Source organism: Corvus hawaiiensis, chromosome Z (genome assembly GCF_020740725.1).
Source record: "Corvus hawaiiensis isolate bCorHaw1 chromosome Z, bCorHaw1.pri.cur, whole genome shotgun sequence".
In the NCBI taxonomy this organism is placed as follows: domain Eukaryota; kingdom Metazoa; phylum Chordata; class Aves; order Passeriformes; family Corvidae; genus Corvus; species Corvus hawaiiensis.
In genome coordinates, this window is record NC_063255.1 from 56208398 (window position 1) to 56233262 (window position 24865).

Below are 24865 nucleotides of genomic sequence, written 5' to 3' on the forward strand. Positions count from 1 at the left end.
AGTAGTTCCGTGCTGTTTTGCTAGAGAGACCTTTCAAAGTCCAGGTACTGCTAATATGACAGATACCATGTAACAAGAATGTTTTCTGCTGTTTCACTCCACCCTACATGAACGGTATGTATGTGGTATCTCCCCTCCACTCAAAACCTCTTAATGATCTAACTGCCACACTTCCATTACTCATGAGATACTCTAAGTGCATTTTATAAAAGTCACTGAACTTTATTTGTGCTTAATTTTTTTTGAGGTAAAATGAGGTGTTTAAATAACAAAGACTTGATCAAGAACTCCTCGACACTTGTGATATGGTGCAGCAGTTGGAGGAGGGAATTGATAGAGCCTCCCTATCTCACTCCAGAAATGCTAATTTTCTTCATGTTCTTACTTTGAGGAGAGGCTGCTCTGAGCATGATACAGGCTGCTTACCACCAGATTTAGTGCAGTCATAGTTTTAGCCCTACTTACTGCTGAAAGGGTAATGGGTGTTGGTGTTCCTAACAATAGTGCGTATAAAGGCAAAACAATTACAATTGTCCTGCTTAAGTAGAGGATAAATCCTTTTTTTGGCTGGGCAAAACTGATTTTTATTGAATTGCATAGAAAATAGTGATGTTTTATTATTGACATTGCTTTGAATTGCACTTCTTTTATATGTACTTATTACTTTTTTATATTTTGCAATATTCTTCTAAGTAAAATCTAACTGAAGTTTTTACTGTAATTATGAACAAGTGCTACAGAAAAAAAAGAAATTTGAAATTTCAATGTCACTATATTTGGTAGATTCACATGAATTTGTGGAAAGGGATAGCAAGTCTATAGTTTGTAACTGCATAGAATTAAATTTAGTTATGTAATGCACATTCCTTGGGGTATCTTACTTGGAATTTAAAAAACCTTTCTAGCTTCTGCTTCTCTTTCATACAGACTAAGATAACTTTTTGCAGCTTAAACAAATATTTCTGAATCAGGTAGTTCAGGAGACACATCCTGTAGGGAAAAGCATCCACCTGTATTCAGTAAGCCAAGTGCATACATGCCACAGTGTGCTGTTCTGTCATCTCCCTGCATAAATCTCACACAGCTCCACACAGGATTACACATTGTACATAGTATCAGTATAAAATTCATAATAAGTTTTAGCAGAATAATTTTCTATAGCATCAAAGACCTATTGATGCTGGTAATACAAGAGGTGTGTTTCAGTCCTTCCCTGCTTCGCCCTGACCTCTCACATGTCGGCACACTCCCCTTCAATTACTCCTCTTCCACCCAGATATATCCCAAGTGAAACTTTTCCAGCCTGTCAGCAGCAAGTGCTTGGTGCCTGCCCTCACACAGCAGCCTGCATCCATCCCTTTCCTCCCTTTTCTGCAAAGCCAGTGCAGAAAAGCACTGGCTCCAGCCACCTGCCTCAAACAGCAGAAGTACCGAGGTCCCAAAAAAGCCTCCATTTTGATCATAACCCTCCTTGCATAACCCTTGCAGTGCAAAGATAATGAGTAATACTGAGGAGATGTCAGTCTTTGGGCTTCTCTTTTCTTTTGCTGGTGTCATTCACGCCACGCAGATGCCTGTGCGGGGCTGCGCCTTGTGCATTTGCTCCCTGTCCTCAAGCGAGCTGCATGTGGCTTGTGCTCTGGGTAAATAACAGCTGCTTTTTTCTGCAAAATTAACTTCTGCCGGCCAGTCTAAAGTGTAACCTCCTATCACATTTTCTGCAGTACGTTGGCATCCTCAGGCACAAGGGGTGAAGTGTGCTATGGCAGGCAACCTCATCTTTCCTTCTGTTCCTTAAAATAGCTGTTAGCGTCTTTGTGTATGGCGGGAAAATAATACAAATTTTCTTAACATCTGTTATATCTAATTGTGCTTTTGCCTTCTGCCTCCCCAACTGTTTCATGCTGAGGTGAACCATGCTGGGGTTTGGGATGGGCTTGCCAGGTGGTAGCACCACCTCCTAAAAAGATATTTATTGATAATAGCCATAGATGCAGCATCTTCTGTAAAACGCCGTTGAATTATTTTAGTTGCTATTGCTAACTTTTTCAGAATGCTAAATTACTGCTAGAATCTTCCAAACAAAACCTTCCAAATTTTGATATTACACCTAAATTTGTATATTCCACTTAGAGATTTTAATGAATCTTACACAATAAAGTTTTATCAGCAATTTTGCCCTAATGGTTTTTTAAGATATCTGAATACATACTGTCATTCTGAACCTTGTGTTTCCAAGCATTTGTCTCTTGAACTAATAAATATTTGCTGCCTTCAAATTAAACAGGAGTCAATTTATAATGTGTGTTGTAATTTTTTTGTAAAAACCTAATTGTGTACCTTGCTTTCTAAAATGCAAGGATTGGAATAAATATCTACTAATGCTTTAGGTGGGAAAACAGTACAAACATCTTGTGATCTGAATATATTTATAAATAGTCACTTGCACATTTTATGCAAATGAAATTGGGTAACTGACAGGCTGCAATTTTTAAAATTTTTTTTTTATACTATTAGAAGAGTGGCTTATTTGACCCCTCATATAGATCTTTTTATATGTTTGAGGTTTTTTTCTGTGAGCCTATAACTGGTACTGTCCTGTATTGTTCTTCTATACCTTTTGTCTTTGTTTCCTTATTTTATTGCCTATGCTTTATGGATGATGAGAATACTAATGAACATATGACGCATACCATCATTCACAAGATGAACAGATAGCTTTCTCTCTTTGTGAAATGTTTATGCAGTAAAATGAAAAATTAAACAAACCAAACATTGACTCCATTGTAATTTCAGCTTAAATAAAACACCTACTGAGGTTTTGTAAAATTTTCCTATCAGAGAGAAATTTTTGAGAGTGCTGGGAGACGATTTTTATATCCAAAGAGTGAAGTTGGAGGTAATTTGCTAGAAGGCATAAAAGTTATCTTAGAAAATTGTTGATACTGGACCATAAAAAAGTCTAAATAGTTTTAACCTTCAATTAACAAAAAAGGGGGGGAAGATGTCAAAACACAGGTTTAATTATAATTTCTGATGGATTCAAAGCCTTATGGCTATGTTCTGGCCACTTCAGTTTAGCCATTCAGCCCATGCTGCCCGTATTGTGTATTCAGCAGTTCCTGTTAGATATCTTCAGAGGGTGTGATTCTGCCGAGCTTTTTGACACCCATTTTCATGCATGGCCTGCTATTTTACCCTGAAATATCTTTTTTGCTGAGCTGCCTGAAACATTAAAGATGCCTTGAACATGCCAGGCTCGGTGCATGTGCATGTGTGCGTGCATACGTGTGCATACCCATGGGCACAGGTTAATAAGTAAGTGCGCCGGTGGATGCATGTGTGCCGCTGTGCAGAAGTGCGGGGCGCCGTGCAGCAGCATCCCTGTGCGATGTCCTGCACCCGCACACAGCCCGCATCACTATGCAGGGGAGGGCGATGCTCCCTCTCCCGCAGGCAGTCCCCGTGATGCTGCGGGGGGGTGGGCGGGGGGGGTCTCGGCAGCCGGTGACACTAGAGGGCACTGCTTGTCCTCGGTTGCAGCTTCCTTCTGGGACAGCAAGCAGAATTAGGCTGAATTCCGTAATCTTACTTTAATTAACAATTCAATTCTTATTAAGAAAGTCTAGGCTGTTTAATTCGTTGTTGTTTTGCTTTTAGCCTTGTGTTAATGTCATGGATGGAGTCATCAGCACTTGCAAATAAATGCAGAATCAATTGTCCCATACAGTAACAATTTTATAAAAAAAACCAACTTGAAATGTTATTCTTGGCAAAGCCAGAAGGCTGAATTTGCCCAGCGATGGGGTTTAGATCCCTTGCCAGCTGTGCTTCCAGCCAGAAAGTGAGATGCACAGTGTTAGAAATGCGTTAGGGAGAGTCTTGACAAGTTAGGGTGATTTATTTCAGCAAAGGTCAAGAGAAAGATAAGAGGATGAGAATAGGAAATTTAAAGGGCCCATCTTTGGTATGTGTAAAACATGTATCATTTACATTACCCTTGGAAAAATGTTTCTCAATTACAGAACACTAAATCACCTGAATTGCTGCTCCAAGTTCAAATGTTTCTTCCATTTATGCGTTCATTTATTTTGGATGGAAATTATGAAAGAAGTGGAATAATCAGATTAATCAAGCTAATAAAACCAGGCATCATTTCAGAAACATCAGAAAGTTAATACGAAGTTTAGATGTCAAATCAATAACAACCAAGCTCAGTGTTAAGACGCCAAGCACTGCTGTTAGCTTGCCCTTGTCCTCTGGAATTGGCAGAGCATTGTAAGGAGTGCTGTGTGCTGGCCAGGTTGGGAAATTTTCTTTCCTATGAAATTCCAACACTCAAGTTCAAGAAATGAAGTCCTATAGTTTAAAGCGCTGTTCATTGCTAAGCAGTGGGATAGAGCTGCATATTGGGGTAGTGCCCTATATGAAATCTTTTTTGTGTTATGTCTCCCTGGTATTTAGCCTGAATACTTCTTTCTGGTTGTTGACTTTGTGTAAATGTGAGTGTGTAAATGTTCTCACACCAAGTGTTAATAATTGTGTGGAGTTAGCAGCTGGATTGCCTGATTGCTGGAAATTACCTGTTAGTCAAGGTGATGGCTGCTTGGTGTAACTAAAGGTTTTTCCACATCTAAGTTCTAGATTTAAGATGTTCGAAACGTACTGATTGTCTTAAAAAGGATATGTAATTTTTTAATAAACTTCTAAAATACTGTTCTAGCCAGAACTCATCACCTTTAAAAAGCAAGCCAGTATAATAATAGGTTATGTTTTGTGCAGAGTGAATTGTAAGTATTGTATTTTAGTCCCACATAAGTGCTTGGAAATGTTAAGGTGGTTTTGAACCCCTCTAGTTCTGAGCAATATCTTTTTAAACAGTGAGATTATGCATTTCTGAAATTAGTATATGCATTTCTGAAAAATCCTCCTGGAAGTTACTGCACCATTCCAGAGGACATTGTAGCATGTTTCTTGTAAACATACTACATATGATCATGTAGTAGTCTTGGACGGTCTGGTCGCCAACCCAATGTTTAGTAATAGATCTGTCATTTAAGAAGAGCGAGCATCACCTAGTTTTGCTTTATCAGTTCATAAGCAAAAAGAAATAAAAAATATGTTTAATCAACAAGAGAGCATCTCTCTTTGCATTCACCAAATGGTAATTTGAAGGCTTATTTTGTGTGTACTAATGGTCTATAAGCAGTGAGATGACAGAACTGCTTTGATAGGATTTTCCCACTCCTAGAAGGATTTTGCTTATGGCTATGAAAAGTTAATTTCAGATCCTGATACACTTGCATTAATTTTTGAGACAATAACTGAGTGTAGTACAGCAAAGAAAAACACGAACACCACACCACTGTGGTGTAGCTAATTGTTTATTACCTCCAACCAAAGAAGCATTGGTAATGTGCAGGCCACAGTGTCTGGAAAAAGAAGGAGGTAGGAAACTGACAGAAAAGGTCTCCCGGATTTCTTCTTGGGGGTCTTGAGAAAAGAACTGGGGAAGAAAAGGAGAAACAATAGCTTCACCGTGTCCTAAAGGTGATACAAATGGGTCTTGGCATACTCGGAAGATCCTGTTTGTTCATTAAAATACTGTTTGACAATCAAACTATAGCATGTACCAAACCTTCCTGCTTCTGAGTGAGAAAACACATCATTGTGGTTGTATGATTTATGTATGAGAAACAAATGATTTAGATGCTTATACGCACCATACTTCAGTAATGTGTCTATATTCTTTGGAGTATTTGCTGACAAAAGGAGCATGTTAGCTCTTCCTTTGCTAGTAAGGGATCTGTTGACTCCACAGCTATGTAAAAACCTCTCATCAGCACCTATTTTAATCAGCAAGAACTTTACTATAAATCATTATCAAAAAAAAAGCATTGTGCTATGCTTTTATACCAATACGTTTATTTTGAAATTAATAGGGAAAAATAATACAGAGCTTGTGCTTGAGATGGGCTAATAAGCGTGCCCATGAGACTTCCCTTTTCAAGCACTAAATGAAAGCTTTTGCATTGCTAACAGGCTACAAAAGTTGCTTAGGTAATAAGACTCCTTTTCTCTTATCAGTAAAAAAGAAAAGGGGAGGGATGGGATGGCTCAAGGGATTGGTAATCAGATTACAAAGTCTTTCACTTCTAGGTCACTGGTTCAAATCTGCCCCCTGTTTAGTAGTGACCAAAAGCTGTTCCCATCTGATGGCTTTTCAGTAGCCTTTGTGCAATTCATGAATGATCTATATCCAATGCCTGGTGAAAATCACTCCTAGCCATTGCTTTGGGAGTCTCAACTCAAACCCTTTAAGCAGGAATAAATGATCTGCTCATGCATTGAAGGGTTTAGTGGGTTTATATTTCAGAATAATTTTAATAAGTTAGCGGAGCAGTGCAGCTGAATTTGCACTGTAACAGCTGCTCTGGGCTACAGCTGCCACCATCACTTTCCACTAGCATTGCTTCATAAAATGTTGTTACCAGCTTGCTTAAGAGTAGGACTGATGTGTCTTAATTTGAGCCACATGGTATCATTCCAATCTACTTTCATATGAGACTAGAATAGATAAAATAGTAATTGAAAAAAGAAGGAGAAGTAAAAGAAAATTACTAAATTTGTTCATTTTAGAAGAAATATCATACTTATTATAGTAAAATTGATTTTGACAGGTAGAGTGTGAAAACATTTTTATCAATGGTTTTAATGCTGCAGTAATGTCGTGGAAGCTGTGAGACTGCAACTTCAGTGGGTTCTCTGCTATATGTGACTTAGACCACTATGGTGTGCTCAGATAAATGCTGGAATAGGTTTATAAATTGAAAACAAGGGAAAACAGAAAACTTCCAGTGACTGAAAAGACATACACTTGCAAGTGTATGTTTTCTAGTGTTGCCTCTTACTGGTGCTTACTATGTGGTAGTTGAATAATGGGCTTATAGACTTGACTCGTGTCAGGATTTTGAAGTGCTATTTTCCTTAAGGTAGGAGAAAGCTAGAGGACAGTTGCTATAAAGGGAATGTAATTTCCAGTTCATTAATATATGAACCTGAAATGAGAACTCTCTGCTATATGTACATTTCTGTAGAAATCACTGTGACAGTTTAGACGTGTGTTTATGTCCATAGGGAGGCACACAACCCATTATAAAAGTATGAATTTTTCCTTAAAACCAGCTGAAGTAATTTTTTTGAGACAGCAGGCAAGCCACACATATGATGCAGCAGATTTTTGCAGTAGATTTTTTTGCACAGAACTAGGTATTTCATCAAACCTAAATGATATTTCATCAATACAAGTCTAATTGAATCAAATGAATCACATAAGCCACCTCCCTCATAACTCACATAAACTTCGGAGTTTGTTCATAACACCTCAACGTGGAAAAATTTAAATACCTGTGCATGCCAAGCAAAGCTTGGTGGTACCAGCAAGTGGAATGCACATTTAGCACAGGGCCAGCACAGGTCTTTGCTCTCCCAAGAACACATCCTCAGATGTTGGGAGTGATCTGCCTAACATGCTTATAGCTTCACATTGAAAACCTAAGCCGGAAGAGTGCTGATGAAATCTGTGTACCAAAACACATGTTCATACCCATGTTTTGCAAGAATGGCTTGGGTGGGATTTACTGCCACTGTTTTCACACTTGGCTTTCAACAGCCAAGCTAGCTGGCCTGCAATGCAATGTCATCCCCTCTGGAAACTTCAGCAGTTGCAGAAAAAGAAAATCCCAGACAATGTATTTATGATCCGAAACACAACATTCTCTCCTATATCAGATGTCTCAGATGTCTGTGGACTTGGAGCAACTGGTATGATGTCCCACCAGAAAACACAGGCTATCCCAGCTACTCCAGAAGCCATGTGTCTCCATGTCCTAGCACCAGGGTGTTTTGTGGGCTGCTCATAATGTTGGGCTCAAGCTTACCTGCACCTGCATCTCTGGCCCCATTTGCCAGAGGGAAGGGGGAGGATTGGGATCTAAGTTTAGCAACACAAGTGGTGTGGGCAAAAAACCCTGCCAGTTTCATGGGGCTGTTTGGTCCAGGAGCCCAGGTTTGTAAGCCAAAGCCAAAGCCATTCATTTCAGAAGTTCACACAAAGGTGGGGGAAGGGGGAGGGAAATAATCTGAAAACACTGGCTGCACAACTTTGCTCCCTTTCGACAGGGAAAGGAACAGGTCTTGTTCTGGTGGTTAGGTCAGGGGGTGTTAGAAGTGGGCAGGTCTCATGATGGTTCAGCAGAGTGAGGTTTGCCTGTATTTCAAGGCGGTTGTGAGTTTAGTCATTAGTTTAGAAAATAATTTGGTTAAACTGAGAAAACCTCACAGCAAAGTGTTTCTCCTGCTGTAGTGATGCTTCTTGTGAAGTTGAAAAGGACTCTTATAAAGCCATGAGTGCATACCGATATATTGAATGTGATGTCTCTAAAGTTAAGAACTGATGCCCTCTGTTGGTACAACCCCCCCACAATGTGTGCAGAAGCCTTCAAGTTGCTGTGACTGATGAATGGACTTACTTATTTAAGTACTAGAGATGTGAGTGTGATGTCGTCTTTATAAGAGGACAGACATGGATATTGAAGCTCCCAGAGATGGGAGCTGTGAACTGTATTTGGTCCAGTTACATGATGACTTTCAACCAGTTGTGTGATAAGCCACATTGCTTATGGTAGTGGGTCACTCATCAGACCCCACTCTGCCTGCATAAGCTGAGGTGGTGGTGGTGCTGGTAGTGAAATAAAGAAATGCAAACTTATCCTGGTGTGTTCCTGTACTGAAGAGGACTTTCAAGGAAAAGGAGCAGAAATAAAGCTTGCAGTTGCTTTCTGGTTTAGTGTTGTTTATGAACCTTATGAGATCAGAGGGTCATGGGGAGTATCTTGCTAGTGATGTATAATGGTTTGGAAATAAACACCAGGGGTGGCTCCAGCTGCTTTTGATCTAACTAAATGGCTATTATGTATATTCTATTTAATTTATTTTAAAATTAGGCAAACAGCATACGGGAATGCTTCTCTGTGTGCTATATGCTTAAACTTCCAACTGTGTGTTCAGGACCAAACAAAAGGAAAATGGTTCTCTTTCAAGGAGGTTATCATTCGGTAGATGTATAATAAAAAGCAGACATGAAATGCTGTGAGAAAAAGGGACTGACTTTCTACCTTATCCAATGATTTTAACATTTGAAATTTTTATTGAGATGGCCTGAATATGTAGATTTCACTCTGTGAAATCTTTTGCTTTCCATATCTCTGAAATCTTTTCTTGATGTGGGACTTCCTAAGTTGAAAATTATGAGCCCTTAGCTTACAAAGACAGGCAAGTAATTAAATCTGCAGCAAGCTTTTTTCAGAGTACGCTGGCCAGAAACTATGGAGAGTGTGTGCAGAAAGCTCAGCAGACATTGCTTTTACTTTAGAGCAGGGGTGGCTGATCTTCATGGTCCTGTGGCATCCTGATGAGCTCTCGTGGTCACGGGACAAAAGCTGACAAAGCTGTGGACCAGACATTCAGTGTTGCAGCTCTGCCTGCTGTCTTGTCCTGCATTGGGAGGGGAGGGTTGCTCAGTGCTGTCCAGCTTGCCCACTGGTGTAGCCTGATTTCAGGACCCAACCAGTGTGGCCTGGCTGATACCTCCAGGAAAGTCTGACTACCTGAGTGCAACCACCAGAGCCAGAGTCCAGTACAAAATTTTCAGGAGGACTTTTCCACTTCCTAACAATCTTGAAAGTAAACATGCATCATACTTAATAAGCCAGTTCCTCTTTGAGGCTTGTGAGTACAAGAGTTTAGGTTATTTTACCAAAGAAGGACTGTGTGTGATAAATGAGTACCTTCCTACATGGGCACCTGGGAATATTTGGTGCTTTTGTGCAGCATCCATTGTCCTCACACTTAGGCACAGCTAAGTGCTAAGAAGTGGTAGTCCTTTTTCTTTTGTTGACTCATCTCTACCGGGCATCACTTCTCTGAGCAATGTCATCAGTACTGGAGGGTGATTTGTGGTGTTTAATGAGCAGGCTTATGCTGGGGGCAATGCAGAGCATAGTACACATCATTTTCTTGGAGCACTACTAACAAGTAAGTTATGTGAGCAAGCTGATGACCAGGTTGGTGCAGGATTACTGAGCAGGCCAGGAGGAGGAACACAGAAATACTTCATGGCAGTGACACAGCATCCAAGACACCCACCATGTTTCTAAGTCCCGAGTTGCTGAGGTGGAAGTTGTATGTTGCTGCAGTGCCATGGCTCTCCAGATGTGATGGACAGCAGGTCCATGCCCAATGTCTTTGAAGGGTGGAGAGCCTGAGCTTCCTTTACCAGTGAAGCTATGCCTGATGGCTACTGGCAGAGGACATGGACCAGGCGTTTAATTATGAGTCTGTTCTGTACTCTGAATTGGAAGACCTTTTTCTGAATAATTTCTTTCATTAGTTTTTTATATTATGTAAAACTGTATTTTAGGTTGTTATACATCCTTTGTATGACCTTTTGTATGAGCCTTTGTATGATCCTTTGCGTCACAAAGCCCTTCAGCGTATGAAGTCTCTCCAAGGAGACTTGTTAGCCTTGCTGCTACTTTCCCATCTCATGAGTGGGTGGAAAACCTTGTTGTTGGATATCTGATGGAATGTCCAATGACTGATAAAGAGGGCTGATAAAAAAATTATCCAGCATTTCTCCTGCTTTACTGTTTTTTCAGACTTTGAAGATGTCAGTCATGTATTGGGGTTGAAACTAGATGATGTCTAAGGTCCCTTCCAACCCAAACCATTCTATGATTCTAGGATATTGTGGTCTGCTTTGTGTAATTTGGGTTTCTGCCACACATGCACATAATTTTTTGGTGAAGGAGCATGTAAATGGCTGCAGCATTTTAGTGGGAAAGAAAGGGAAGCTGCTGCTCCTCTCTTTTGGCTGCTGCCTGCAATAACAAAGCATGATTTGTCATTCCCTAACCACAAAGAGAGTTACCTCCAAAAGTTTGTGTGACCTCAGAAGTTTCAGTTTATATACCCTCTTGCTTCAGAGACCTTACCTGTGGAGAACCTTTTCCCTTCTGAAGTTACTCAGAGGTTAAAAAAGTCGAAGCTGAGGCTTCAAAGGACAGGAAGAGTGAGTGTTGTCTTATCCTTTGGCTGAAGTGGAAATCCAGCTATGTCTAAATAACAAGGATGTCAGACTTCATGTCCACCTGTTGCAGTGGGGATACTGCAACACGCATATATCAAACCAGGAGTCCCGTGGAAAGGAAATATATATGGACAGACAGATTCTTGATAGCTGTTTCAGAGAGATGTTTATTTCTCCAGCCGCATGGCCGGGGCTCTGCTGAGGAACTGTTCCAGTCACGGGACCAAGGGTCCTTCTGCCCGCGCAGGGAACACAAACCAACCAATGGGAACGAGGCTGAGCAGGGGCAGGAAACCCCGTGTCTGTGCCCTCAGGGCCCCTCTCCCAGGGCTCCATGGCAGGGGAGGGACCCCAACATCCACCTGTGAGGTGCTGAGCTTAACATTCAGTTCTTCTCATTTTCTGTTTGGTTGGGGTGTTTTTTTAAGTCTGGCTTCCTAGTAAAAGTTAATATATAGGTTGATATGTTTGTGTGCATGTATGATAAAACCAGGGCAACTTCCTAAATAAATGACCAGTCCTTGTTCAGACACAGCCAACATCTAGAAATCTGTGGAGGATTTGCCCTTCTTGATGTCTCTCTCTTTCTCTAGGTATAAAATTAAATACAAGGAACCCGATTATTTCCTTGAAAAATGCACCAGCATGAGATTTCCATAAAACTGTAATGAAAGTTTTCCATGTACCATTCAAACAGAGGCAATGAAGAAGTAATGCCATTTTACTCTGCTGTATTTGATACTTAACATGTAAAAACAATTATTTACTTGATTGTTTCACATTCATTTCACTAATATGATTGTTCACTTGTACGCTGAGTTCTGGATTTACACATTTATTGAAACATGAGAAAATAACTGCCATAACTTACTCCAGGCCATGTTTTTCATTAGATATAAACCATTACCTTTGTAATGGTATAATATCAAAACAAAACTCCAACTCCTTGTATAATTTCATTTTCAAGCCTTGTTTATTATTAGTTGTGTTACACACTGATTTTCAGGAGCTATTTATTTCAACTAATTTTTCATCTCAAAGATTTAAGATAACTGTATTTTATTTAACTTTATCTGAGTAAGAAAAATTCCAAGAACCTACTTATTCTGGCTCAAGGCTTTTAGCTGTATTTTAGATGTTTTCATCCCCATAATGCAAAAGAGGAGCCCAACAAGATAGGCTGAGACTAAACAACTAGTTTTATTCATCCATTTTATATGCATACTGGGTTTTTAGATAGAGCAAAGCTGGTCCACTGTAACGTAGAAGATGTTCAGCTCAAGCAAGTACCTTAGGAAGAACTTTTTTCTTATGTACAAAGGATTTATTTCTGTTCAGCCTTGCTCCTAATCAATCTGAAATCAGCCAAAGTAATAATCACGAAGACATTGACCAGGCTCAAAGCCTTGGGGCTGAAAAGAGTGGCAGTGTGGAGCCAGACTGGGAAGCAGACAACTGTCTCTGCCTTGGAGCAGTCACATCCTTCAGATGGGTGGACCAGATGGCTGAGGTTGTTAGCAGCATCAACAGTCCGGCTTCTATCTGCTGCCCTTCAGTGGAGCCCATACAAGCTGTGAGCTACTGCAGAGAGTCTGACATGTGGCAACTGAAGGAGTCATCATAACTCAGTCATCTGCATCCCAAGACCCTGCTCCTCCCTGAAATGGAGCTTCCCACAACTTCTGTCAACAGCAAGAAAACTAGTGGAGTTTGAAAACTTAGTGCTATTTCCTCGCTGATAGTCTCAGGCAGAGTTTGGCACCGCACTTTGATGGGGCACCTCTGATGAAATGTCAGCTGGGCAACACTGCTGGGGGTCAGCTGTGCACTGCTGCTCTTAAATGCCTGTAACTGTCTCTAATGGCTGCAAGATCAGGCTGAAAGTCTGGCACCCAACCTGCATTTACACAAGGACATGTTCAAAATTATTAGCTTGTGGTTTGGCCATGCCCAGAGCTGATTAGAATTGTGAAAGTCCTTGTGAAAGCTGAGCCCAGGATGGCAAGCCTGGGGTCGGAGGCTGAGGACATTCCCAGTTTCAAGCAGAGACATTTCTGTTTCCTACTCCATCTAGAACTTGACTTTTCTTAGTACTACAGCACCTCAAGCTTTCAGCCATGGGTCTAGATGGCTCCTGTTAGCACTTAACAAAAATTTGGGGTTTCTTGTGTTGTGATTGGGTTTGCTTTGGATTTAATTTCTTTTATATTTTATTTCAATTTAATTTCTTCAATGGTAATTTTTTTTTTTTTTTTTTTTTTTTAGATTTTACTTTATTATTTAATTTCAAACTAGGCATGGTACTCACATAGCTGTTCACTGCTTCAGAAATCCAGATAAACCAAGAGAAAGTAAAGCTGTGACCTGCAGCCAATAAGGTTTTACTGGCAAAGAGTGGAAAAACCCTTGACCATCACAGCCAAAATAACTTTGTTAACAAAATCGCCAGGGCAGGTTTTGCCTCGCTATAGTAATAGAGGAATGGTCTTGCTGGCTGAGTTCATGTCATTTGGAGAGCTGATACAGCCTCCTGCCAGAAAACCTCCTGCATCCCTATTTAGAGGATCCTGCTTACACAGGTGAGTGGTAAAGCCAGAGCAGAAAAGGATCTGCTGTGCCGGAGTTTTGGTGTGATCACATGCTCACACTGTCTTGCATTACCCAAATCCAAATTAACTGTGAGTACAAAATGAAATAGTTTAATGAACTATGTGATTTTGCAAGTGTGATTTTCCTGGGGCTCATTTATTTGCAGTGTACATACCCAAACTATGTTTTAACAAACTAGCCTGAGTATCAGATGCCCCTCAGTGTTACTTGTGCCAAGTACTGCACATAGTAATGTTGGACACTTTCTGGCAGCTTAAGCTGACCCTTGTGGAGCTCCATTTTTATAAGACCAGACTGTTTTTTATGTCATATATTAGACACAAGCCAACAGCTAGCTGCTACTCTCAGCAACATAGGAACATTAACACTTACATTGATCAGGCTTCACATTCTGTACCTGGATAGGAGATGGATGGAAGCTGTTGACCCTTCAAAACCTGATTTTCATGCCAATGAGATTTCCCCAGTTCGAATCTCCAATCTTGGGACAGCAGACTCCAGCTGTTAGGAGGGAGTCCCAGCTGTCTGACTCCAGGTAGACTCAGCTGCTCCAAACCTCTTTTCTGACCATCACTGCAGTTCTTGCAGTAGTGCAAAGGCAAGTATCTCGGCAACCTTCATTGCTGAAATGGTGTAGTAAAAAAGGGATTAGTTTCTGTTGGTTTGGTTGAATTTCTCATGGGAGAGAGCTTCACCAAACCCTCTTGTCTAATGTCCATTTTTCGTCTGCAAGGAAGTTATCTGCAGAATGCCAACATTTTGTGCACCAGACAGTGGAGGATGTCCCTGCCACCAGCTTGTTTTGGATTGGTCTGCTGTGGGCAATTCAAAGATTTTTATCCCCATGGTACCATAGCAATTTATGTTATGCGATGGGCTTTCTGTTGAACTGCTGTGTTTCGTTTATGCTAGACAAATTGCTGGGAGGTTTGTAAGTGAGGCAAGCCAGCATTCCTAACCACAGCCCTGCCACACCTAAACCACCTGTGTTTGGGAAGTTGGTGTTCCCCTCGTTATTATAGGTCCTCAAAGACTTTTCTCTCTTAAGCTCCCTGTTGTGACACACTAGGGTCAAGAGAACAGGACAATTGCATTATATAGTTTAAAGTTTAAAGTTTTAATAAAGCTAAAGCCTGAGGCTTTTATACAAGAGAACTGTGAATTTGTTTGCAACGTTCAAAAATATACCAGCAAAATTCTGCGTACAAGGTTTTTGTAGTTGTTGGGGTTTTTTACTGAGCTATGTGTAAGGGAGATGACTTTTTAAACCTTGAGATATTTTTTATTAAAATGTTTTTCTAATCATGATTGATTTTATGAACTTACAGCCCCAATGTAAGGGGGAAATTTTGAGTAGAGGTTCTGCAAGAGAAATTGGTTTACACTGTGAACTTTGACAAGTCCTAGACTCCAGATGCTGTAAAGCAATCTGTTCTAATATGTTTGTGCATTATTATTACTGTTGCAGTGTGATTTATTGCTGTAGAAAAGGATCACAGTTATAGGTGTAACATCCAATGGATCTTTGACCAAAATATCAGAAAGTACTATGGTCATTCTCTAATTGTATCTTTGAAGGTATTTTCTTTTGCCATTTAAAAACTGATATGTATCAGAGGCTTTGTCTGCTGCAATTAGGGATTTTACCACATCTGCAAATTCATTTAGGGAAGTTTATTGTTGTTGCTAATAGAAAATGAGAACTGGTAGAACTTTGGATTGTTTATTATATTTGCTTTGTGCTGTTTGAACATAGTTGCCCAGTAATTCTAATTTCTAATGAATAATATTTTATGATATTTTATTTTGGGGATCTAATTCCATTTTAAGATGTGCTGAAAATTGAGAGTATTTCAGAAATTCAGGATTTTTGTTCAGGAAGCAGTGAAAGGTCTTACAAATGCCAGACCAACAAACTTGCACTACAGAATACAGAATTCCATATTTCCTGGAGGAGTTTTTCATAACTGAAGAGAGGCTCAAGTGCTGCCAGGCAGACAGACCAGTTACTTGGTTTGTATGAGACTGAGTGAAATGATGGTTGAAGAAGATGTTGGTTTTCTGTAGACTTGTAACAAGCCAATTACAAGGAGAGCATATGAAGTTACCAAAAGGGAATCTACACGCCTTTCCAGACGAAAGTAAAAATTGCCCTCTTGCACACTATTCCTATCATGTGATTTCTTCTCTCATCTACCATTGCTTTTACAAATATTTCAGTGTCCAACTGATGCTGTTTTGATCCACCAGAATTTCTACTGCAAATTCATTCCACTTCTGGAAACCAGTGAGGACTTTTGGACAGGGACTTCCAATTGTTTCCTCTGGAAAGAATTCTGCTTGAAGATGCCAAATGTCTTATGGGTCTCAAACCCGTAAGTATGATGCAACTGGATACAATGGAGGACTTGCATCAAAATTATGTTGCTCCAAGTCAAATGCTTGTTGTCAACAACTGAATTGCAATGGAAGATGAAGAAAGTAGCTGAAAGGTTTATTTCAAAACTTCAAGAGAAATTAAAATTTGGATGTGTTTTTAATTCATTTTTCCTCATTCCTAATTACAAACAACTCAGAAGAGTAAATATTCCCTAAATATGAAGTCATGGTTGTTGATTTAATTATATGAACCTGCAAAAATAAAAGCCTGTAAAAAATAAAATAATATTTTAACTTTAACTTTTCTCAGAAGTTTCAATTTTTACCTGTTTTAAATGTTGGAATAGGTATAAAGGGTATGGACTCAGTGTTTCAGGGATTTACTCCCACAGGCCATTTACCTAAAGTCTAACGGGCACTTTCATGGACTTTCATGTTTGCAGGATCAGACCTTTGAGTCCTCTTCTAACACTCTGAGGCTTCAATTTGACGGGAGTATTATGCTATAAAATATATACCAAAGGCACATTTTATCATCTATTCTAACTATATATGCATGCTAAATATACTGCATATCTATTATATGTGTGAAGCTATGTTTTATTTACACATGCTACAGATAACACAGGCATCAACCTTTTTGCATTACAATGTTATGATAACTGTATACTATAAACTTGCAGATAGATTGGCAGTAGAATACTTATTAAGTTGAGCAATAAATGAGTCATTATTATGTATGAACTTAAGGAATGCATTTTTGGGAGTTTCAACTTCTTGCTAATGTAACTGTTAGAGCTGAATACTTCTGCAAATAGATAATAGACATTTTCCCTTCCAAAGTGAAGGAACAAATTTTCAACCACTAGGATAAAGAGGACTTTCAAAAGGATGCTTTCTAACTTTTTGCAAGGAAAACTGGTCTACAACTTGTCATTCTAAGGGAATCAAATATATAGTGTTGGTATATGGTTAGTAAGCTACAAAATCAAACTTTTCTATTACTACAAAGAAGGAACACAAGAAAAAAGACAAAATGGAAATGCCTAAAGAGAGAAGATTATTGGGAAAGTCTAGAGGACCCAGAATAGTGAGTGATACAGTAATACATGAGAATGAGAACAGAGAAGTGCCAGTTTACCTACTTCTGGTTGTAAATGAATTATTGGAAGAAGGAGTAAGGGGAGGGTGAGCCATCCAATGATGAGGTTCACAGAGAGATGTCTTCCTGCAAAATCTATTCAGCTAAGAATAATTTAAGATTTTTAAATGGACACTGAGCAGGAAAATAAGTAATTTCTAGGCTGTGAGAACTTTCTGTCTGTGGAATTTACTGATGTACAAGGAGTATAAGGCATAAATGAACTTCAGACAAAATCCTTAGGCCTTTGTTTGCTTCAGTAAAAAAAATCATTATTCTGAAGAAAAATATCTAATTTTTAGTATTTTTAGTAGACTGTGGTCTATTAAATATCTTCAGTTTTAATGTGTCCACCTCGAAAGACTCTGCAGGCTACATGGAATAAAGCAAGTAGTCCTGGCAAATGTAAATCATACATCCCATAGTATCTTTCCCATGGAATTTAGAACAACTTCCAAGTTGCATCAGATTTGAGTGGTAGCTGGATGCTTGTTTAAAGTCAATCTACTTTGTCTTTACAATTTTATTCCACGCATTTCATTTTTAAAATTTATCTTAATTCAAAACCGGTTTTAGAAGAGATGAGTATGTTCTGTGACCTATCAATCCATTGAATCTGAAGCATTTACTGAGTATTGAAGCATCTGTGCCCAAAACCACACAGACTTCATGTATCTTCTTGCAGGGTAAATTATCAACCCTGATAAGAGGGTCTGCTGCTTAAGCTTAACCTGGATCTGTTCTCCTTGATTAATATTATCAGTGGATGTCCCATTGTAGCAAGGAACTTCAGCTGCTCTGATACAAGCAAAAGTGTCCTCAGTTTGACATGCTCTGCGGTGTCATTTCTGTGTCACTGAAACATGGACACGTTAGACTTCTTGTTTAAGGGAAGGTTATACCTTTGATCCTTTCCCCACTTGATGTATTGTTTTTGTCTATTTCTTTCTAAGTTGGCTCAGAAGGGAATGGATGCCTACCAAAACTTTTTTCTCCTGGGCTGGATGTTAAGAAATATGTGAGTGAAGCTCAGTTAATCCTTTTGATCCCTCTTTGCTGCTGCATCCATGAGACCTTATCCTAACCCTAGCACTGTGGCTGAGTTATCAAAAAACATCACATTGTCAGCCTCAGTCTCTTTGCTGATCTTTGTGAAGAGAATACAATTCTGCAGGCATCCACAAAGCTGAATGGCAAGCACCAGGAGCATGTTGGGTATTGCATATTATTTCCTATATATCATACATGATCTGAAAAGCAAGGACTGCATGTACCATATGAAGAAAGAGTAGAAAGAGATGGTGATCAATAGCTGCCAGTTCTTACATGTGCATAGGGAAATTGAGAATAGCAAACCTGAGCTAGGTCTGGAAAGGAAAAAGGGAGCTGCACCTTTGTATTTTCTTGTGATTTGAAGAAAAAGGTGATGTTCTAAGATGAACTGGGTGGCTAGTTTTCGAAACAGAAACATGGGACACAGCAGCTTGAGAAAAAACTGCTTTTCCAAAGCAGAGCATATTTTTTATCTTTGCTGGTCATTAGAAGTGCTTCTGAATACCAGCCCTTCATGGAGGAAGTCATGCTGGAATACCCTGAGCTGGTGATGATTTTAAACTTCACCCAGCGTGTAATAACTCTGAATAATTCGTAGGTATGTGGGCTTCAAGGACAGTGGTATTTTTGCACCTTTGCCTGTTTAATCACAGTGTTTTGTGGAAGACAGTGCAGCTGAATGAGTGCTAGAATGCACTGCACAGGAACAGGAATATTAGTACATATGGTGTGTTTCAAAAACTTATTCAATGTACAGCAGGGTTTAAAGTGAGTTAGGTGTGTGTGGCTGACAGGTCTTGTTTTTAGATACTGTCCCTTTCAAAAAACTTTTTTTTTGGTAGGGTTTTGGAGTCATTCTTATGGCAAGGACATGGAACAGTGGGTTCAGAGGTGCAGCCTGTCTGATAAGCAGTTAATAGAGCATGAAGAAGGAATGCCTGATTTTAGAAATGTGATATGTGTTACATTTATACAAAGGGAAGCTTAAAAAAACTATTAACTTTATTGCAGCATACACAGTGATAATGACACCAGTTGTGAAATTCGGGTTTTATAAGTATAATTTATTATGCTTTCTTTGATCCAGTGCTACAAATTAGGATCACTCATGTCAGGAGATTAAAACCTTTTTGTCTCTCTTTGATATAAAACTGTTCTTCCCAGTACCTTTTATCTTGCATAGCAGTGCTGAATTCCACAGCATCTTTGTCAGCTCGCTTGTGTTATTTGCAGCAATCATTTAATTTGTTTTAGAACTGATATTATTTAGTCATACTGTCATTTGCAACAACAGAGGCTCTTTAATATCCTAAAAATGTTGAGAGGCTTTGGTGTTAGCTGAGTAAGCATATGAATAAGAGAGAAGAGAGAAGAATTTTGGGACCATGGTGAGCATGCAAGATAGCTAAATTGGATAGAAAAAGAAAAAAACCCATACAAGTCAAAGTGAGATTGTACATCAGAAAAACTACAGCAATCTACTGGAAATTAGTAGATGATAGTCATGAGAACCTTACAGTGAACCACAGGTACCAGCTTCCCTGAAGAACTGAAATAGGAACTTGGAGAAGCTTGTAAAAGGTGTCCTCAGGGAATCTTCCATTTTTTCACTATGATACCTTTAATCCTAGAATTGTCAAGCCACATGGAAAATAATAAGACTGAATAGTTCAGTCAGTTAAAAGTTAGTATTATTATTTTTTATCAAAAATAATAGGTGTTTCTGTTTTTCTGGACCCGTTAGGAATTGTATAAACTTTAAAACAAGTGAAGTCAAGTATTGAATCTGTATTGCTGTTTCGTTTTAAATTTAAGATCGTTATCTCTGACTAAGCAGACTCTATTCAATAAAAGGAATTAATGTAAATACAATATTTTTTTAACAGATGATTCAACGAGAGGCAGAAGTGAAGAATAGGGTAACTGCCGTGGCGTTGACAGACTCTGTTCACAATGTGTGGCATCAAGAAGTTGGCAAAACTATTCGAGAGTGGATGAGAGAGGTAAGGCCATGTTTTTTTAAAGAATTTGAGTATATACATCTGTATGTGGCTGAGTAAACATGTCTGAGTGTGAAAGACAGCATATTACGGGACAGTGGAAATTGTGTATTCATACCAGCCACTAAAATAACCAAGGTTAAAGCCATTTCCAAGTTAGCAGTCAAAATAAGAAGCACCAAGTCCAGTGTTTCTTCACAGCAAAATTAGAGACATGACTAGGCAGGCCATGCAGTGCCTGATACCTGGAGCAAAGTCCTGGGTGCACTCTGTGGTACTGGTTTGACCTGGCAATGGTGGAAACTCCCCTTTAAGCTCTTCATGACTCAGTTTGATGATTTTCAGAACTGGCAAAATAACCTTTCTCTCAGCAGCTTTTTGGTATGTATTTACTCCTGTAGCACTTGGAAGCTCTTATACTCAGGGATGGGGCTGCTGAGATTTTAAAACTCGTATTTTTAGAGTGATACCAACTAAGCTACTGTTCATGAGTCTCATCCTCACCAGATCAGGCTCATCTCTGTGTTTTGTGCATTCCCATGGCAGAACACTAAAGCATAGCTGCACAGAGTGAATTTAAACTAGTCACATCCTGAGCTTTCTGTTAGACTTGACTTTTTCTCATGGATTTAGTGAAACTTTGTGTAAAGAGTGCCTATTCCTGACTTAACCTTAAAGTTTTATAGGCCGCGACTGATGGGAATAGAGGATCACCTGGGATGCAGCCTGACAGCTCTGACTTAAGTGTTAAAAATATAAAGAATGCTAACCCCTACAGGCTCTGTCAGAGAAATCCCCATTTTCTTTAAGGGAAATCAAAACCTTAAAATATGTGTTATGTAGTAAAACTGAAATTTTAAATCCTGTAATTTGAATCTGACAACTCCATTTTTCTTTAAGCATTTAGTCTGAATAAGAAAAGTGCATTACCTTTAATTTCATTTGCAAAAGTAGATGTTAAAGAATAAGTTAAATGATTAATGGCCTAAAAAGTGGATGGAGTGTCATAACTTACATTAGCATTAAAAATCTCCTATAAGAAAGAAGAATTTTACATATGTGAAATGTGGCTGAGTGGTATTAAGACTAGCATATCACCTGGATATCTCTTACTTTAATCAGGTTTAAGGCTAGTGGTAAAATGAATATTAATTAAAATATACACCTAATCGCTGCCTGTCTGTAGGGCTAATTGCTGTCATTGAAAGAATGAATTGTTAAAATAAAGTAATTCTTCATCAGAGCTATCTCTCCTGTATCACTGGTGGCCTATTTTTAGTACCTATAGAAGTCATGATTTTTGAATTTATTAGGAGCTGTGATGAATGATAAAACAAATCATCCATTTACATATCTTGACACTGCTTTCGAGAATACTTATTTCTTACAGGCAAGTGTCACATTGTATATAAAAGCTAGTTAATTGTGTGCTAATCTTCTGTATTATCTCCAGCTCTCTGATGTAGTGTTCTATCAGTAGTTAATATTAATTTTACTTATTTCAAATGATTGTAATACTTCATAAAAATTCTACTTCTTTTGTAATTTCTACCACCTTACACTTGCAATTTCACATTCAGCTGTTAATTAAAATTACACATGCAAATCATAAAATTATAATGCTTTACTACTTCAAACCTTAAAACCTTTGTGAAATACTTCCATTTTAACAGTTTTTTACTAAATATATTACTGGATAGTGTGTTTGTTTTTTTCTTTTTCCATTGAGTTCAATAGTTTCATTGATCTACTGTTTCTTACAAAAATCTGCCATGCTTTGTGAACTTCACTTTCTAATCTCATACAGCAACCCTTCCTTTATGTTGTCCCTGCTCTCCCTGGTCCCAGAACAGTAGGGTTGCCTTGACAAATCTATTCAAAAGCCATTCCTCGCCCTTTATTGGTGGGGACTGAAGCCTTTGAAATTCTCTCCTCACTGCAACACAGCTGACATCTTCTTCCAGACAGAATGAATTAAGGAAATACAATAAGATACTTGATCTACCAGTCAAGGATCTTTCCACAGTGAGGACGGACTCCATGGTACACAACTAGGGCAGCAAGCATCTACAAATACACAATACATGCTGTTTACCAGAAAGAGAAGTTGTCCATTTTTACTATCATGACTGATGGCATGATTTTTTTAGAAATCTGTATGAAAATTGATTGGGTCTTTTCAAAAAGTTCTGTGGTTTTTTTGCCTCTTCCCCTTAATGGAGTTAATCAGGTTTTCAGAAAGGAAAAATTCAGATTTTTAATAGAGCAAGCAATGTAAATCTTGTTGTTCAGCTGGTAATCTTATTAAAAATGTAGTTGTGCTTTATAATTAAATCTTCAATTCAGTAAATTTGGTGTAGTTATAGCATATTTTATTAAAATCATATTATCTAATACTTCAGTTTATAGACTACTCTGAATAGATAGCATTTGTAGCAAAACATTTAGGAAATTCATGGTAAATTCATCCTACTCAAAGGTTCAGGAATGAAAGGTAAGTGTAAAGGCCTCCTGAATATAACTCCCCAGAGACCAGTATTTGCCTTTTTTTTAATGTTCATGCACCTTCATCTCAGCTATATTTCCAATTACTTGAATATTAATCTGCTATCTTGATGGCTTTTAGACATTCTTTCCACAGTGTACTCTCAAAACACCCTGAAAAATTCTGATTTTGTTATGTTAGCAAATGAGCAGGCTGAGTGTTATATCAACACCAACTAGGAAAAGCTGAAAATGTGTAGTGGGTAGTTTAGCCACTTGTTGGTCCAAACACCTACTCAAGTCCACTGGCTCTCAAAGCTCTTAAAAGACATGCTAATTCAGAACATTACAAATCTCCTGAATTATGGTCTTACTCTACTTACTTAGTGTGAAACAACAGTATTTCATCGTCAGTAAGTGTAAGTTAGTGTAGGGTACTGTCTAGTCACTATGGGGACTGCTATGTAAATTAGTTTGAGTATTTTGATGTGATCATTGTCCTTACTTGCAACACCGGTGTTTATTTTTGCTCTGAGTTTTTGGCTTATCCCAAGAATTGCCTACCTGCTCTTACAGAACTGCTGTAACTGGGTGTCCAGCTCCGAGCCCCTGGACACATCCGTGGAGTCCATGCTGCCAGACTGTCCTCGTGTCTCTGCAGGTACATCCATTTGTTTGCAGTAAGCCAGTGTACATGTTTATGCCCAGAAGCAGCTTGTTAATTTTAAAATGCATTTTAACCCTTCTACAGCAAGATCTGGCTGACAGCATATGACTGCTGCTATTTTATGCAGCCCACTCTTAATCTTTTTTTTTTTTGCTTTGTGTGGGATTTAAGTTCTCTTGTCTACTTGTTGCTTGAATTTTTCTAGTCTTCCTTTCTGTTTAAGTAATTGATGACATTATATGTAGGAGTCTAAGAAAAATAATAGTGATAACAAGAACTGGGAAATTTATCATTGAGCCTTGAATAAATATCTAACTCTATGTAGGCAACAAGGTTTTAAAGAAGTACATAATGAAAGTTATGGTTACAATAAATGAGACACTTTCCTGAATGCTGTTCAGCAGAAGTGTAGCTTACAAAGCAAATTATTTGCAGCATCCAATAATGTTGATGTGAGTTTTCTGTTGCTTTTTTAAAAAGCTATGTTTTTCATTAATGAATCACAATCACAAGAAGCACATGAAATAACACAGAGACTTTCATTAAATGTGTGATAATTCCAGAAAATAGATGTAGTTATCAATGTAAAAGGAAAATCTCCAATCTCTGCAGAAAAGTAATCTAAAATACATAGAGCAGTTACTGAACTTTCATGCTTGATTATCAGGTTTCCTATAAGCCATAGGTAGCATATTTCTGTAGAATGTAAAACCAAGTTCAAAGGAAGACACAGCCTATACAATATTGATTTAAAAGCTGAAACAATATTTGACCTTGCTCTGTGGGATGCAGTTGTTTGGTTGACAAGTTAGTTTCATATCTGTCTGCATTTGTGAGGTTGTTAGTGAGACCTAGCCTTGCAGATGAAACTGAGTTTACTACAAGATATTTTTAAGGTTTGGAAAATGTAGGTCTTTTTTTTTGAGAGCTCACAACAAGAGACTTTAATTACATTTCTGCTATGGTTTGGGATCTCACCATGCAGATCCTCAGCTCTGTATAGAATTGACACTGCTCTTTGGTGCTTTGGAAAATTATATATTACTGAAATTTTCATAGATTCAACATCCATTTAGCAACTTTATGCTCTTTTAGGGGAGATTACCGCAGTTTAAAAGAAAAATATTGTTTTCAGGAGTGGAATTCTTTAAAATAGGATTAACTTCCAATCTCTGATGTGTCTGTTGCTATTGTGAAAGACTACATGTAGAGGTCATTTTAGTCTGGTAAATTAGGGCTTGGATAGCAACTGGTCAGTATTTATTGTACACTGGCAAACACTGACATCAGAGCATCTCCCCTCTTTCTTTGTATTCATCTAATGTAAATAATCTAAAAGGTATTATATAAAAGAAATCTTAAGTGTTACTTAAAAAGAAGAC

At 38.5% G+C, this 24865-nt stretch overlaps 1 protein-coding gene across 6 annotated transcripts in view; it reads left to right on the forward strand.

Annotated features, from left to right (window-relative positions):
• FAM172A (family with sequence similarity 172 member A) overlaps positions 1–24865 on the forward strand; it is a 272515-nt gene that overhangs the window by 178433 nt on the left and 69217 nt on the right. For all 6 annotated transcript variants that reach the window (XM_048292989.1, XM_048292988.1, XM_048292986.1 and 3 more), the window contains 2 exons: positions 20219–20335; positions 23393–23477. In XM_048292989.1, coding sequence (XP_048148946.1) covers positions 20219–20335; positions 23393–23477 — 202 coding nt within the window. The remainder of the gene's footprint in view (positions 1–20218; positions 20336–23392; positions 23478–24865) is intronic.